At 42.7% G+C, this 13,078-nt stretch overlaps 1 protein-coding gene across 1 annotated transcript; it reads left to right on the top strand.

Annotated features, from left to right (window-relative positions):
* The first annotated feature begins 695 nt into the window (after window positions 1-695).
* Window positions 696-12,742, top strand: notum1b (notum, palmitoleoyl-protein carboxylesterase b). Its single transcript, XM_028017159.1, has 11 exons — window positions 696-3,691; window positions 4,710-4,762; window positions 4,853-4,948; window positions 5,329-5,389; window positions 6,190-6,248; window positions 8,771-8,873; window positions 8,957-9,148; window positions 9,225-9,322; window positions 9,399-9,546; window positions 9,633-9,680; window positions 10,421-12,742. The coding sequence occupies exons 1-11, from the start codon at window positions 3,321-3,323 to the stop codon at window positions 10,752-10,754; spliced, it is 1,563 nt and encodes a 520-aa protein (XP_027872960.1). The 5' UTR covers window positions 696-3,320; the 3' UTR covers window positions 10,755-12,742.
* The last annotated feature ends 336 nt before the right edge of the window (window positions 12,743-13,078 follow it).

Genomic DNA, 13,078 nt, shown 5'->3' with positions numbered 1-13,078 from the left:
GAAAAATTTACCAATTTAAACAAAAATAAAATCCTCCATGGGAGATTCCACGATAGAGAGCGTTTATTTTATACATTTAACATCGGTGCTGAAAGTGAACAGGTCTTGTGCGCAATTCAGTTCCCCTGCGAAAATCTGTTCCCCTTGTGTCGGGAGCGCGCATTACAGCCGGAGAGGCGCGGATCTGACCATTTTCACGGCGCTTCTGATCGATTTCTCGGTAAAAACAACTCAGTTAATCATGTTGATTGATCTTGTAACATTTAGTTTAATCGGCAGCCATTGTTTACAAAATTGTAAAACTAATTAAATAAACGAGGTCTTTTTACGCTGTTTTGTGTTATTTTAAACGCCAAGAGAATCAGTCTTTTTCCAACTGTTGTCACTTCCGCCTGACAGAAATAAAAGTCAGTCACCAAAACACAGTTTTTCAACACGTAGTGTGTATTTATAATTTTTCATTGCTGATATAAGAGGATGGCTGAAAGCATGGCACAAAAATTAAGACTTCCTGAAAAGACGAGAGTGTAGACTTTCTGGTAAATCCCGTTCTAATGTAAAATATGACAGATTACTGTATTAAGGAAATTTCTAGTATACTACAGGCTATCACACATAACAATTTTTGAGAATTTGGCAACAGTTGCCCTTTATTCCCAAACGTTATGAGGGGAGGAGAATAGAGAATGGATCTTGGCAAATCGCTGTCAGAAGAGCTTTGACAGCGTAAAGCTCTTTTTCTTATTTTAGGACATTTAAAAGGAATATGAAAAAAGAGATTTGAAATTATTTGCAGGAGAAGAAGATTGATCCTGTCAGAGGCCCGACCACAACACAGCAAGTATGTTCCTCAGATGACTTCATGTAAGCACTGGGAGACGTCTGACAGATGACCTGGGCTGATAGAGAATCAAGGCTATTTTCTGTCAGCGAGGATCAAACCGGATCAAAGCCGGAGTCGGAGAGAAAAGACAACGGGACACGTGGCGTGGCCAGATGGAGAGGTGTGAAGGCCCAACAACGGACTGACTGATTGACAGACTGACTGACAACTCGGTCTATATTCAGACACAAAGCCAACGACAGAGAAGAAGAAAGAGAAAGAGACCTCTGGTAGAAAACTGTCACCATCTGAGTAAACAACCAACAACTTGCTTCCTTCCTCACACAGCAGGACAGAAGCTTTAAAATTCACTGGATGGAGAGAGTGTGTTGTGATTTCTCCATATCTGGTCTGGGTGTTAAAAACACACGATGTTCTGATAAGCTCCTTAGGTGATGATGACCTGCACCGTTCTTTCAGCTAAACACCTTTTTAATTGTGTGAGCAGTTTAGGATTTTCACTGTTCTTTTCCTTTACGAATCCTGGGAAAGCAGAGCCAGGCTAGTATTCAGTCAAGTATTCTGTTAGAGTAAATCTCAACTTCGTCATTATTGCTCCCGTTAGTGGCTGAGATGTACTGGGCAGGTTTAATTTAAATTCTAATTCAAACATACCTTATTAACCACAGAGTGAAATTAACTGGAAATCCACCTGCATGGATTTCCAGCAGCAGTCTGTGTTACAACATTTCCGGAAAAGCCTCTGTGAAGAGCCGTTGCTACAGTCTCATAAAGAGGATCGTCAGGGTTGTTTGGCATTTTATGAAGAATCATTGTTTGCCCAATAATCTCCAGAGGTTTCACAACATTTTTTTTCTCTCGATGTTGTTGCCTTAGAAACAGCTTTTCCAAAACTGCAGCTGTCCAGAGGTGTTCCGGATTTGGCGGTTCATTAGATTCTTCAACAGCTAAGAGATTAGCAGCGAATTTGACATTTCAAGGCCACCGTGAGTCATCACCTCCAGAGCCCAAACCCTTTTCTACAGAAAAATAATCACCTTTTTTGTTGGTTTGAAATAAATTTCAAAGAATAAAAGTAGCATTTAAAGGGTTTCAATCTTGAAAAACATAAAATTTTAATTGCTTAAAAAAACACGAAAAAACAAAGATGTACAATAATTTAATAGCTGTATTTTTGGTGCTGTTTTTTTTTTTTTTTTTGCCATAAAGATGTTAAGAGCCTTTTAGGAGGGCACAAGGAGTAACTGTTGCAAATATTACCAATTTTTATATGACCTGTACGGCTCAGGATGCATTTCTGTTGTACTGCTTAGTTGGCCCAGACTGACTTTTCTCATGCATTTTACATATTTATTTTATAGGGATCGGTGGCACAGGATAAACAGTGAAAGAAAAAAATAGCATCAAGTCAAGACTGACAAACTTTATAAATTACTGGCTTCAAATTAAAGGTTCACTTCAGCAACATTGACTTCAGAGGCAGTATCGAGACTTTCCTGACCTTCATTTATTAATCTCTAGATCAAAATGTAAATACTTAGCATGAACAAAGATATATGGAACAGTTTGAGAGTTATTACATCTTGACATGCAGAATATTTTTGGGCATCAGGAAAGCATACACATTGATTTGGGCTCACCTATCCAGAAAAGAACCAAAACATTTTATTTTTAGTTTATGTGATAAGACAGTCATGCAGGAATGAATGATTGACGAGAGGTCCACGTGTCTCAAACTCCCCCGCGGACATGACTTAAACGCGTCCGGTGACCTCGTCGCCTCCCAGCAGCTCGAGATCATCCCCACAACAAACCACGTGAAAAGCGAGGTTTCCGTTTTCAACGCACAAAAAGACTAAAAATATGTGCACGTATAGCTGCAGCGCTGCGTACCCCTCTCACACACCGGATTCAATCAGCACTTCAATGGCTGCGTGAGCATGTGACGACACAACATCAAAGGGACGGAGGGGCGAGACTCAAACCCAGCGTGTGGGCGTGCCGCGGCGAGCGTGCGCTCGGGGTGTGGGGACCGACGCCCGGCGAGGAGCTTCAGCCAACCACAGCTGAGCCCGATTGGCCCGCGGGAGAGAAACCGAGAGAGGGAGGGACGGGTAGGAGGGAAGAACCTCAGATAAATACCCAACTTCATCTGGAGGTCAGGAGGACTTGGATCCGGAGGGAGATAACGCTGCGCCGTTAACAGACTTTAAAAGTTTCCCTGCGGAGATGGATTGATTTAGTGATCCGAATTGGTTCTGTGCGTAAATTTGGGGGCGAATCTGGAAGCAGCCGCCTGTTTCTGAAAGAAACGATGGAGATCCATAATCTGCGCTCATTCAGTCCACCCATGAGCGAGCGAACGTCTCCGGGAGGGCTCCGTGCGCTTTAACAGGACTTCGCCTCTCTCCGTATAGAATGCTGTGTTTGATTCGGACCCGGCTGACACACACGCCACGCACGTAACAGCTACAACATGAGGAGCCGTGGTGAGTTTCGAAGCTCGGCCGGACTGTCAGCGGTGCGCTCCTGCCTGCTGCTGCTCTTCATCCACATGAGCGCTCCGGTGGAGGCGCGGCGAGTGCGCGGCGGCCGCGCTCAGACCCGGCGGATCCAGCAGCAGCCGCAGCAGCCGCAGCAGACTCCAGAGCAGCAGCGGGTGGAAGGACCGGAGAGCTTCCCACTAGACTTCACAGCCGTGGAGAGCAACATGGACAACTTCATGGTGCAGGTTAAGAACCTGGCGCAGTCGCTGTACTCCTGCTCTGCGCAAAAGCTGGATCAAGACATGAAGCTGCACCTCTTGAGTAATTTGTCGGTGACCTGCAACGACGGTTCATCATCGGGGTGAGTGCACTGCTGCAGCTTATGTTTTAAGAGCCAAGCGCCCAGTCTGCGGTTGGGCTCCCCTGGCTGCCCCTCATTCCCCTGTCACTCCGGATGTGACCAAAATGGATCAAAGGAACAGATCAGAGAGCGCGCGCGCGTGGAGCAAAGCGACCATGACTGCCGACGCAGAGACCTTTATCCCCCATGTGACCAAGTTTTAAATTCTTCTCATTCACCCGGACCACAACCAACCCAGGGCTAGATTTAAGTAGAATAGCCTATATATATATATATTAACATATATATATATATATACCATTTGTGACACTACAACAACAGAGTGCGGTGTATTTTATAATGATTTTATGTGACGGACCAGCACAATGTAACTTCTTTTTCGAGATTAAATCGGACACCGAGGGACTCCATTTGCTAATTAGGTGACTTGTAAAGGCCTCATTGGATTTCATGTAGGGGGATCAGAATGAAGGAGACTGAAAACAAATACACAGCAAACTTTTATAGTGTAATCTGTTTGTAAATCATTTCCCAAATACACAGCATTGACGTTTCACAACAATCCCTCCAAAAGTATGTATTAATGCCTCGGTTTGCCAGTAATAATGACTCATAAATATGTGACCAAATGTATTCCATACTGTAAAAATAACCAGGACAAAAATGTCCTCACTTTTGTGGATCATTTTTGTTTTCATAGATCAGTCATTTGTGGTATTACAGAGTCTCTTAAACACAGTACATGTTGTACTGATGATGATACAACTTTAGCTCCAGAGATCACAGAAATGTTTCTCAAATGTTACTATTATTGTTTGAAAGTAAAAAGATACTTAACACCGCAGTCCTGTTTAAGGAGTGTGGTCGGCTCCAGAGTATCAGTGTGTGTCCTCCTCCTGGAGACACACACTGTCTGAATGCACTGTGGAGGAGAGTAATTAAAGAGAACCTGTTGTGGATCAGGTGGCTGCGTCTTTGTGCACAATCACTTCCTACCTGATCTGACATTCTTGTTCAGGTTCTACATCAAGGAGTCCAAAGGCAGCAGGAGGTGGCTTCTCTTCCTGGAAGGTGAGGATGAGCCGAAGGATGAAAGTCAGCCTGATGTCGGTCTCTGAAGCCTGTTGATGAGCTCAGTGTGTGTGTGTGTGTTTGGTGCAGGTGGGTGGTACTGCTTCAACAAACAGACCTGCAGCAGCAGATATGAGACCATGAGGAATCTGATGAGCTCCACCAAGTGGCCACAGAGCAGAAGAGGTACGAGCCCGTCGCTGCATCAGTGCATGACCCCGTGCGTTGTGCTTCACACGCTCGCGCAGCTTTTCCCGCCACCAGAGGAAAGGGGGAAAAAAAAGTCTCCTGAATGGTCAGGATTCATCATGGAAGTGTTTGCGTTTCCTCTTTGCGTTTGAGTTGATCCCTAAAAGCCAAACTCTCACTGAATTCCTTCGTAATTCCCACCGGGGATTCTGTCAAAATCTTCAACGCCTGCATGTACTCAATGACCAAAGTGGGGAAAAGTTATTGGCTTACGTACTTCAATCAAAACACTTTCATTATATCCACAAAGACACAAATAATTATTCAGACTTTTGCTGACCGTGATCCTCCCATTCATCCGTTTTGTGTCTTCACAGGAACAGGAATTCTGTCTCCAGATCCAGAGGAAAACCCTCACTGGTGGAACGCCAACATGGTGTAAGAGCTTGTCTTCATGTTTCCTCCTTCTTTCCATTTTGAAAATGAAGAAAAAACTATTTATACTTTAATTACTAAGGAGTTAAATTTACTGAAGATATAAAAGCAGCTGGCCAGAGATCAACACCAGATGTTTAGCAGCTCCAATACTGAAAAATCGGATTTTTTTTTTTTCCCAAACCAATTTCAGTCACTAAACATTTCACATCAACCACCTTCATGTACTTTAATGCACCTTGTTTGAGTTTAACATAATCCAGATCCACCTTAAAGACATACGCTTTCATGCGAGAGAATAATCTTGTAATCCTTTCTGGATGTAAAATTGCTTCTTCAGTCCAAGAATAAGCAACAAAAAAAATCTTTCATATGTTATAATCCTTAATAAATAGTTGTCAGAATTGGAATCAGACCTCAATAAAAACCCAAAATTGCAACTGTCCAGGAAAAGACTGATTATTATTTCATCCAAAAAACATATTTTATTTATTTATTTTATTTTATTTTTTGCACGTGTTTAGTGCCGACAGCTTTGGCAAACAATATGGTGGATCATGTTGCATTTACTTTAATAGAGCAGATTGTTAAGGTAGCAAAGAAAACAGCTGCAGCAATTTGTCCAACGCCAGCATTTAATAACAAAACTTGCCCCATCTGTCGCACTTATAAACACATTCTCCAGTCCACTGTCCGACAGTCAGATTGCATTATAAGTGAACATTTGTCAGCATCAGCAAACTGATGGCCTTTAAATCCAGATGTTTTGCCCTAACAAGAGTTTTATTTGCCGTTTCCTGCAGTTTTATTCCTTATTGCTCCAGCGACGTGTGGAGTGGAGCCACGCCAAAGACCGAGCACAGTAAGACCCAGTAAATTAGTTCAATCACAATTTTTTGGAGGTGTACTTTCCCCCACAGCCCCCACTTGTGGGTTTCTTTGGAAGCCACAACAAGAAAGACAAATAAAAAAAGATAGATCTGATTTTTTTTAAATCCGTTTCAGAGAGCGGGGTGTTTGTAGATCTGTGAGACGGGATTCTGCTGAGGCACAAATCTGGGAAAGGATACTTCTGTTACTTTGTGGAAATTGGAAACATGAACACTCCAGTATTTTGGTCTTTATTGCCCAGATTGGAGCTATTTTCTCATTAAAGGGGATATGAAAGTCCTTTAAAAAGCTGCCAAAAGGCACCAGAGTGACTTTTAGACCATAAGATACAAAAATCATCTGATCTGGTGAAAGAAGCTTGAACTTTTTGGGCACAACTCCTGTGAAAGTCTTTGAGAAGTAAGCTGACCACCCACTGATTAATGCCATCCATCCCTGCAGCCGGCTGCTGTGAAGCGGAGATGTTTGTATTTTACACGAGCTTACAAACTGTTTTCAGGGTCAAGACGATGACGGATGCAGATAAATAACAAGCCGAGGCAAAAATCTGTTTCGGAGTCGTTGGAAGCAAGACTGGCGTCATGTCGTAACGTTTTAATAAGATTTCAACTTGAAGCAGAAAGTCCAGAATGAAATCAAAGAAGCGTCTACAAACAAACAGGAAGGACTGGACCCAGTAGAGGATTTAAAAGGGATCTACATCCTAGCAATCCAACATGGTTTGATTTAATCATTAAAAAGAACAAGGGGGAGGAAAATCTTTTACAGGAAAGGCATGCAAAGCTTTCTGGATGAATCTCTGTGAAGAAATCGGGACGCCAAAGCTGCCAAAGGTGCATTTTATCAGCATTAAATTACCAGTTTAGGTCAGAAGTTCACATGAACTCATGTCCGTCATGAATTTCATAACTTTTGAGTTTTCAAAGATTTGTTTTAGAAATGCACGACGACTTGGTGAACTAGTTTGAATTACTTGCCGACTTTCTGCACTCCACACACGCTCAAAATGTACACACACATCTCCATTGGCAAGACATCAGCCGTCAATCTTCTGACATAACTCAGAGTTTGGAGCACCTGTCTGAACTTTTCAGCCTCACCAGGTTAAGCATTTCCAGGAAGAAGGAAACTGAGCCGAAGTTGCCATCTTTAAGCTGATCTGAAGGTTGCAGCTTAACTCATGGAGAACCCACATTATTTACTGAAAGATTCTTCATAATCATGTGAGACTGTGACTCTGTTGTTTGGCCATCGTGATAAAAGGTACAGCTGGGAGAGGCTTTCAGCCGAAGCATGGTGGTGGTGGTGTCATGCTGAGGTTCTGTCTCTCCTTCGGTGGTATTGGTGGATTTCGCAAAGTGGGTGAAATCATGAGAACTACTTTCAAATACTTGTACAGCTATTTGGTTTATGCTTGGACACAGTTGTGTGTTGTAACAGGACATCGACCCCAACCTCAATATCAAACCTGCTTTTGAAATGAATAATTTAGTCTAATGTCAAACTTCAACCTCCACCAAGATTTCACAACTACGCCTAAAGCATGAGAACACGGATAAAACCAACACAAACTCCACCAATTCTGCCAAGAAGAACAAACATCCAGCTGTTGTTGATGGCTGTGGAAAGGCTGTAGTTACTATGTAACTTACTGAGGGATATGTAACTAAATACTAGTGAGGGTGTGTATATGTAAAATAGCGGCTCATGTTGATACTAAATGAATTGTGGAAAACTTGAGCCTAAGTAATAAGCACTAAGAAACTTTCTGCTTTTTTCTCTATTCACTTTATGTGTAACATTCTGCAGTTTGTTGATGACAGGAGTGCAATGCATAGAATACATTCATGTAGGACATTGTGCAGTAAGCGGGGACTTCCATCTATAAAGGAGCAGGATTATGTCAAATATTTTGAGTTGTAAATCACATTATAATGTTATTCCCTCATCAAAAACATACCTGGAGTGTCCCATGCATGTTTGAGGAATCCTTTAAACTCCCATGACAACAATTCAGGGTGCATAAACGCTTGCTCCCTCAAAGCACCGCCTATTTCCACAAAACTCCTCCTTGGAGCCTCACAAAGCGCCTCTCCCCCATCCAGTTCCTCCAGACTAGTGGCAGCAGCAATTAGCAAACACCTGGTGGAAATGTGCAACTGCTGAGCACATCATATGAACTAGAGCTCAGTACAACGCCTTTTAAAAACATTTGTTAAAGCCTTAATATAGGAGCACTGATGTGATGAAATCGGGGAGTCGGAAAGAGGAGGAGCTTCTTAAAGAGACGGGGGCGCAATTTCAAGGTGTCACATTGCAAATTAAAAGTTCTTTTAAGACATGCTTGTTATATGAAGGTACCATATTTACTTGATTGTGGTATAAAGTGATACAATGATACAATGTCCATGGAAAATACATAAACCTACAGGAGTCCAGCCTGTGTCTGACAGTCAGTAAATGAATAATCACATTGTTTCCATATGTTCTCAGGTGATTATGCCTTCATGGGCTCTCTGATTATCAAGGAGGTGGTGAAGGAGCTGCTGACTAAAGGTCTGGACAAAGCCAAGGTTCTGCTCCTGGCAGGCAGCAGGTCAGTTCACCAGAGGCCTGTTTTGTTATCTTTCCTCCACGCTGCAGTTTCTCCCTCTGAGCGTTCTCTCTGGGTGTCACCAGTGCGGGCGGTACCGGCGTCCTGCTGAACGTGGACGGCGTCGCCGAGCAGCTGCAGGCGGCGGGCCACAGGGGGGTGCGGGTCAGGGGGCTGGTCGACTCTGGGTGGTTCCTGGACAACAAACAGTACAAAACCACCGACTGCCTGGACACCGTCAGCTGCGCCCCCGCTGAGGCCATAAAGAGAGGCGTCAGGTCAGCGGTGGAGTTGTAGCAGAGAGGAAATGGTGACGCCTCAAAGAGGTGGTAACTTTGTTCGTGTTTTTTGCAGGTACTGGGGTGGACTGGTACCAGAGAGCTGCAGGCAGGCTCACGTAGGGGAGGAGTGGAGCTGCTTCTTGGGATATAAAGTCTACCCGACGTTGAAAAGTGAGTCACAGCACAAACCCCGAGGCTCTCCGTAAAACACAGAGCGGGAGTCTGACCCCTGGTCTGTACCGCACAGGCCCGGTGTTCGTGATCCAATGGCTGTTTGACGAGGCTCAGCTGACTGTCGATAACATCCACCTGACCGGGCAACCCCTTCACGAGGCCCAGTGGAGGTACATCCAGAACCTGGGTCAGGAGCTGAGGAACACGCTGCGAGACATACCGTAAGAGCTGCAAACGCTCCTCACGGGCAGCAACTGGACAAATAAGGAAATGGTTTCTAACAAGCTGCTGTGTTTCTGATTGGCAGAGCCATGTTTGCTCCAGCCTGTCTGTCTCACGAACTCATCACCAGGACGTAAGTAAGAACGTCATGTCGTCATTTTCATCATTTTCATCATTCCACCCTTTTTGAGGAACGCAGCTATTATTTTAGTAATCAATTATTATGACAATTAATCGATTAATCGGATAAAATAATTGGGCTACAGATTTTTCTTTTAATCACTTAAGCCTATTTTATGCAATATTAGGAATACATTAAAAAGTGCAAGTAAATAATAAAATTTTATAAATATGAAAATAAACATTTTATTGCCTAAAATGCAGTAACTGAGTGAAGATAAAACAGTAACACTAGAGGGTTAAACATATTTACAAAGTTCTTTTTTATCTTAAATGTAGTATGTGTAGATATTTTATACAGTTTGGCCTAAATTACAGATTTTAATATGTTGTTCTTTTAGCAAATGGCATTTTTTTGAGTGTATACTCTGATAATTGATCAATTGCTAAATTAGTTGACAATTATTTCAACAATCGATTAATCACGATTAATCGTTTCAGCCTTAAATGCAACTGCTAGCACTGGCAGCAGCCAGGCCTTTAGCATGATACTGCCACCACCATGCTTGACAGTCAGTGTTCTGTGGCATGAAAAGCTCCTCCTAACATTTTTCTCGCCACTGCAGACGACCTACGACTCAACCTGACTAGGCTGGCAGAGGGGCTGCTATTGTTGATTTACTCTCTAAGGGGGGTTAGTTCTCCTAAACGTTGAAAACCCCTGGTTTAAATCTTTTCTTTCGTCTCGTGCAGGTACTGGATGGACATTCAGGTGAAAGGCACGTCTCTGCCCAGAGCGCTCCACTGCTGGGACCGCAGCCTCCAGAGCACCCTGCACCTCAACAGCAGCCACGGCCTGAACAAGCACCGGACCCCCCCGTCCAGTGGATGCCCCCTTCATCTGATGGACAGCTGCCCCTGGCCGCACTGCAACCCGTCCTGCCCGACCATCAGAGACCAGCTGACGGGACAGGAGATGAGTGTGGTCCAGTTCCTGAAGCACATGGGCTTCGACGTGCAGAAGATGGCCCAGCAGCAGGGAATGGACGCCAAGAGGCTACTGGGCATGCTCAGTAACGGAAGCTGAGCTGCTCGGTCGTAGCTAAACGAGCGCAGTTGTAGCTGTTGGAGGCCAGTCTTTATAAGCACATGGATGAAATAAGAGGGGAAAAAAGGAACCTCTTCTTACGTTGAGGTCTTGGTGACAAACTGAACAATGTGAACAGTCACAAGTGCCTCGTTTATTTTTGAAGACGTGCAAGTCGTGTACAACCAAACCAGAAAGTTTGAGCTGTTGGAAAGCTTCATATGGGGTCAGCATAGAGATGAACTCAGAGGAGGCGGGTACAGCGAGTATAACACAGGAGCGTCTCAATGTAAATTAATTTATTTTCTTAACCCAAAGAATGAAACTCATTCCACACATTCGTTAGTCAGTGATAGATTTCAAGTGCTTCCTTCTTTCCCGTTTCCTTTTGCATGAATTACTGCATCAATGCGGCGCAGCATGGAGGAGGTTCTAATGGAGGGTCAGGTAGCTTTGATAACGGCCTTCAGCCCATTCATCTTCGTCTTGACATTACATAGATTCTCTATGAGGTTAAAGGTCAGGGGAGTTTGCTGACCAATTGAGAACAGGAACAGCATGGTCACTGATCCAGCTTTTGGTACCACATGCGGTTTGGACCGGTGCCGAGTCCTGCTGGAAAATTAAATCAGCATCGCCATAAAGATTGAGCAGAAGGAAGCATGAAATTCCCTGAGACTTCCTGGCAGAGGCCACGTTGACTCTTGACTTCAGCGGGGTTTCTGCAGGTTTCACCAAATCAAAATTAAGACTTTTTTAAGATCACTCTGACTTAAATTTAAGACCTGCATCACGACAGAAAATAAAATAAATTGTATGTGTTTGCAACAGAAGTGAGCCAATGGGTAAGATGAACTTCGTCCAGCCAACTGGTGAGACATTTGCACTGAGCCATGTTGGACGTTAAAAAGTTAGCTAGCGTTAGCAGCTAGTTACCGCTAGCTGCAACCAGCTTGAGTCACAGAATGCGGTGACCACGTCCGCATGCAATTCAGCTTTGTGTAATAGTAAACTCCTGAGAAAAAACTAAAACTACACAGAACAAATAGTCCTTTCACGACAAACTGTAAGACCTCCAATTAACGTATTTGAGACCAACTTTTTTTTTTTTCAAATAAGTTGAAAAATTTTAAGGCTTTATTTTTAGAAACATGAATTTAATACATTCTGGGGATGAATGGACACTCTGCTTCACAAACCTAACAAGCTGCACTTCTCTCTGTTGTTTGTGAACTCTTCTTACTTCCACAGTTTTTCCTTCCAATAAACTTTCCAATAATATGTAAAATAACATATGAAAAGATTTTTTTTTTTATTGATCTCATGCTTCATTCAAATGTTCAGAGAAATTGATCTTGGGTTTTCATATCTGTGAGCCACAATCAGGAAAACTAACAGAAATGAATGCTTGAAATGTATCACTCTGAGGGAAATCTCCACAGAAGATGAGTTTCACTTTTTGATAAGAAAAAAAGCATTTATATTCTTAATTATTGGGGAGACACCAGTATATGCAATAACCTGAACTTCATACCCTCATGTAGAGGTAACACAACGATAGCTGTCTTCAGCAGCCGGAGGGGTTCTAATGGGAAACCACCGAACTGGAAACCATTCCCAGTTTGACGTGGACATTCCCAGTATACTGTGGTCAGGGGAACGAGGCGGGCCAGAAAGATTTCGCTGATTCCTCTGCTCACTAAATATGCTGCTTTTTCTCCATGTAAAAAATAATTTAATGGGAATTATTTACTAATAAAAACAAAATCTAACTCTGTTCTTGTGCCTACAGTTCACTGTACTATTTATTTTTTTATTGCTCAATTCTAGGAAATTTTTATATCAAGTCTACTTTTTATTTGCATGTTTGTAACAAATACCTGTATGCTTGTGGATCAATTGCTGTTTGTTTTGTTTTTTAAAAAAAGGTATTTTCATAAACTGTATTCTGCTCACCTATTTAAGCAAAAATAAATACAGATACACAGCGATGTAGTAAAATGTAATTTACTTATAAAAGCAGAGTGAAAATTTCACTGAAAAAAAAAAAAAAAAAAAAACTATTTACACCAACACACCCAGAAAACCCAAAGTTTACCAAAGACACATTAATGAAATATTTGTATGATGAACAGAAAATAGTTCACAGTTGGTAGAAAAAGTGCTTCTTTAAAAGGAGATGAAATCTAAATATTTCTGCTTTAAATACAAAATGATCAGGATGTTGCTCAGCTAGCGACATCCAGATCCTCCAGGTCCATCCAGATCAAAAAGTCCTCTGACATATAAGTCTGTCGTGTCTGTACCTTATACAGAAGTAACGA

This window comes from Xiphophorus couchianus, chromosome 5, assembly GCF_001444195.1.
Source record: "Xiphophorus couchianus chromosome 5, X_couchianus-1.0, whole genome shotgun sequence".
NCBI lineage: Eukaryota > Metazoa > Chordata > Actinopteri > Cyprinodontiformes > Poeciliidae > Xiphophorus > Xiphophorus couchianus.
This window is presented reverse-complemented; position numbering and strand designations above follow the sequence as displayed.

Bases quoted from the DNA above. Each gene is read 5' to 3' on its own strand.
- notum1b (XM_028017159.1), top strand. From the start codon at position 3,321: ATGAGGAGCCGTGGTGAGTTTCGAAGCTCGGCCGGACTGTCAGCGGTG. The intron at 4,949-5,328 runs GTACGAGCCCGT...GTGTCTTCACAG, and splicing joins GTGGCCACAGAGCAGAAGAG to GAACAGGAATTCTGTCTCCA. The intron at 9,547-9,632 runs GTAAGAGCTGCA...TCTGATTGGCAG, and splicing joins AACACGCTGCGAGACATACC to AGCCATGTTTGCTCCAGCCT.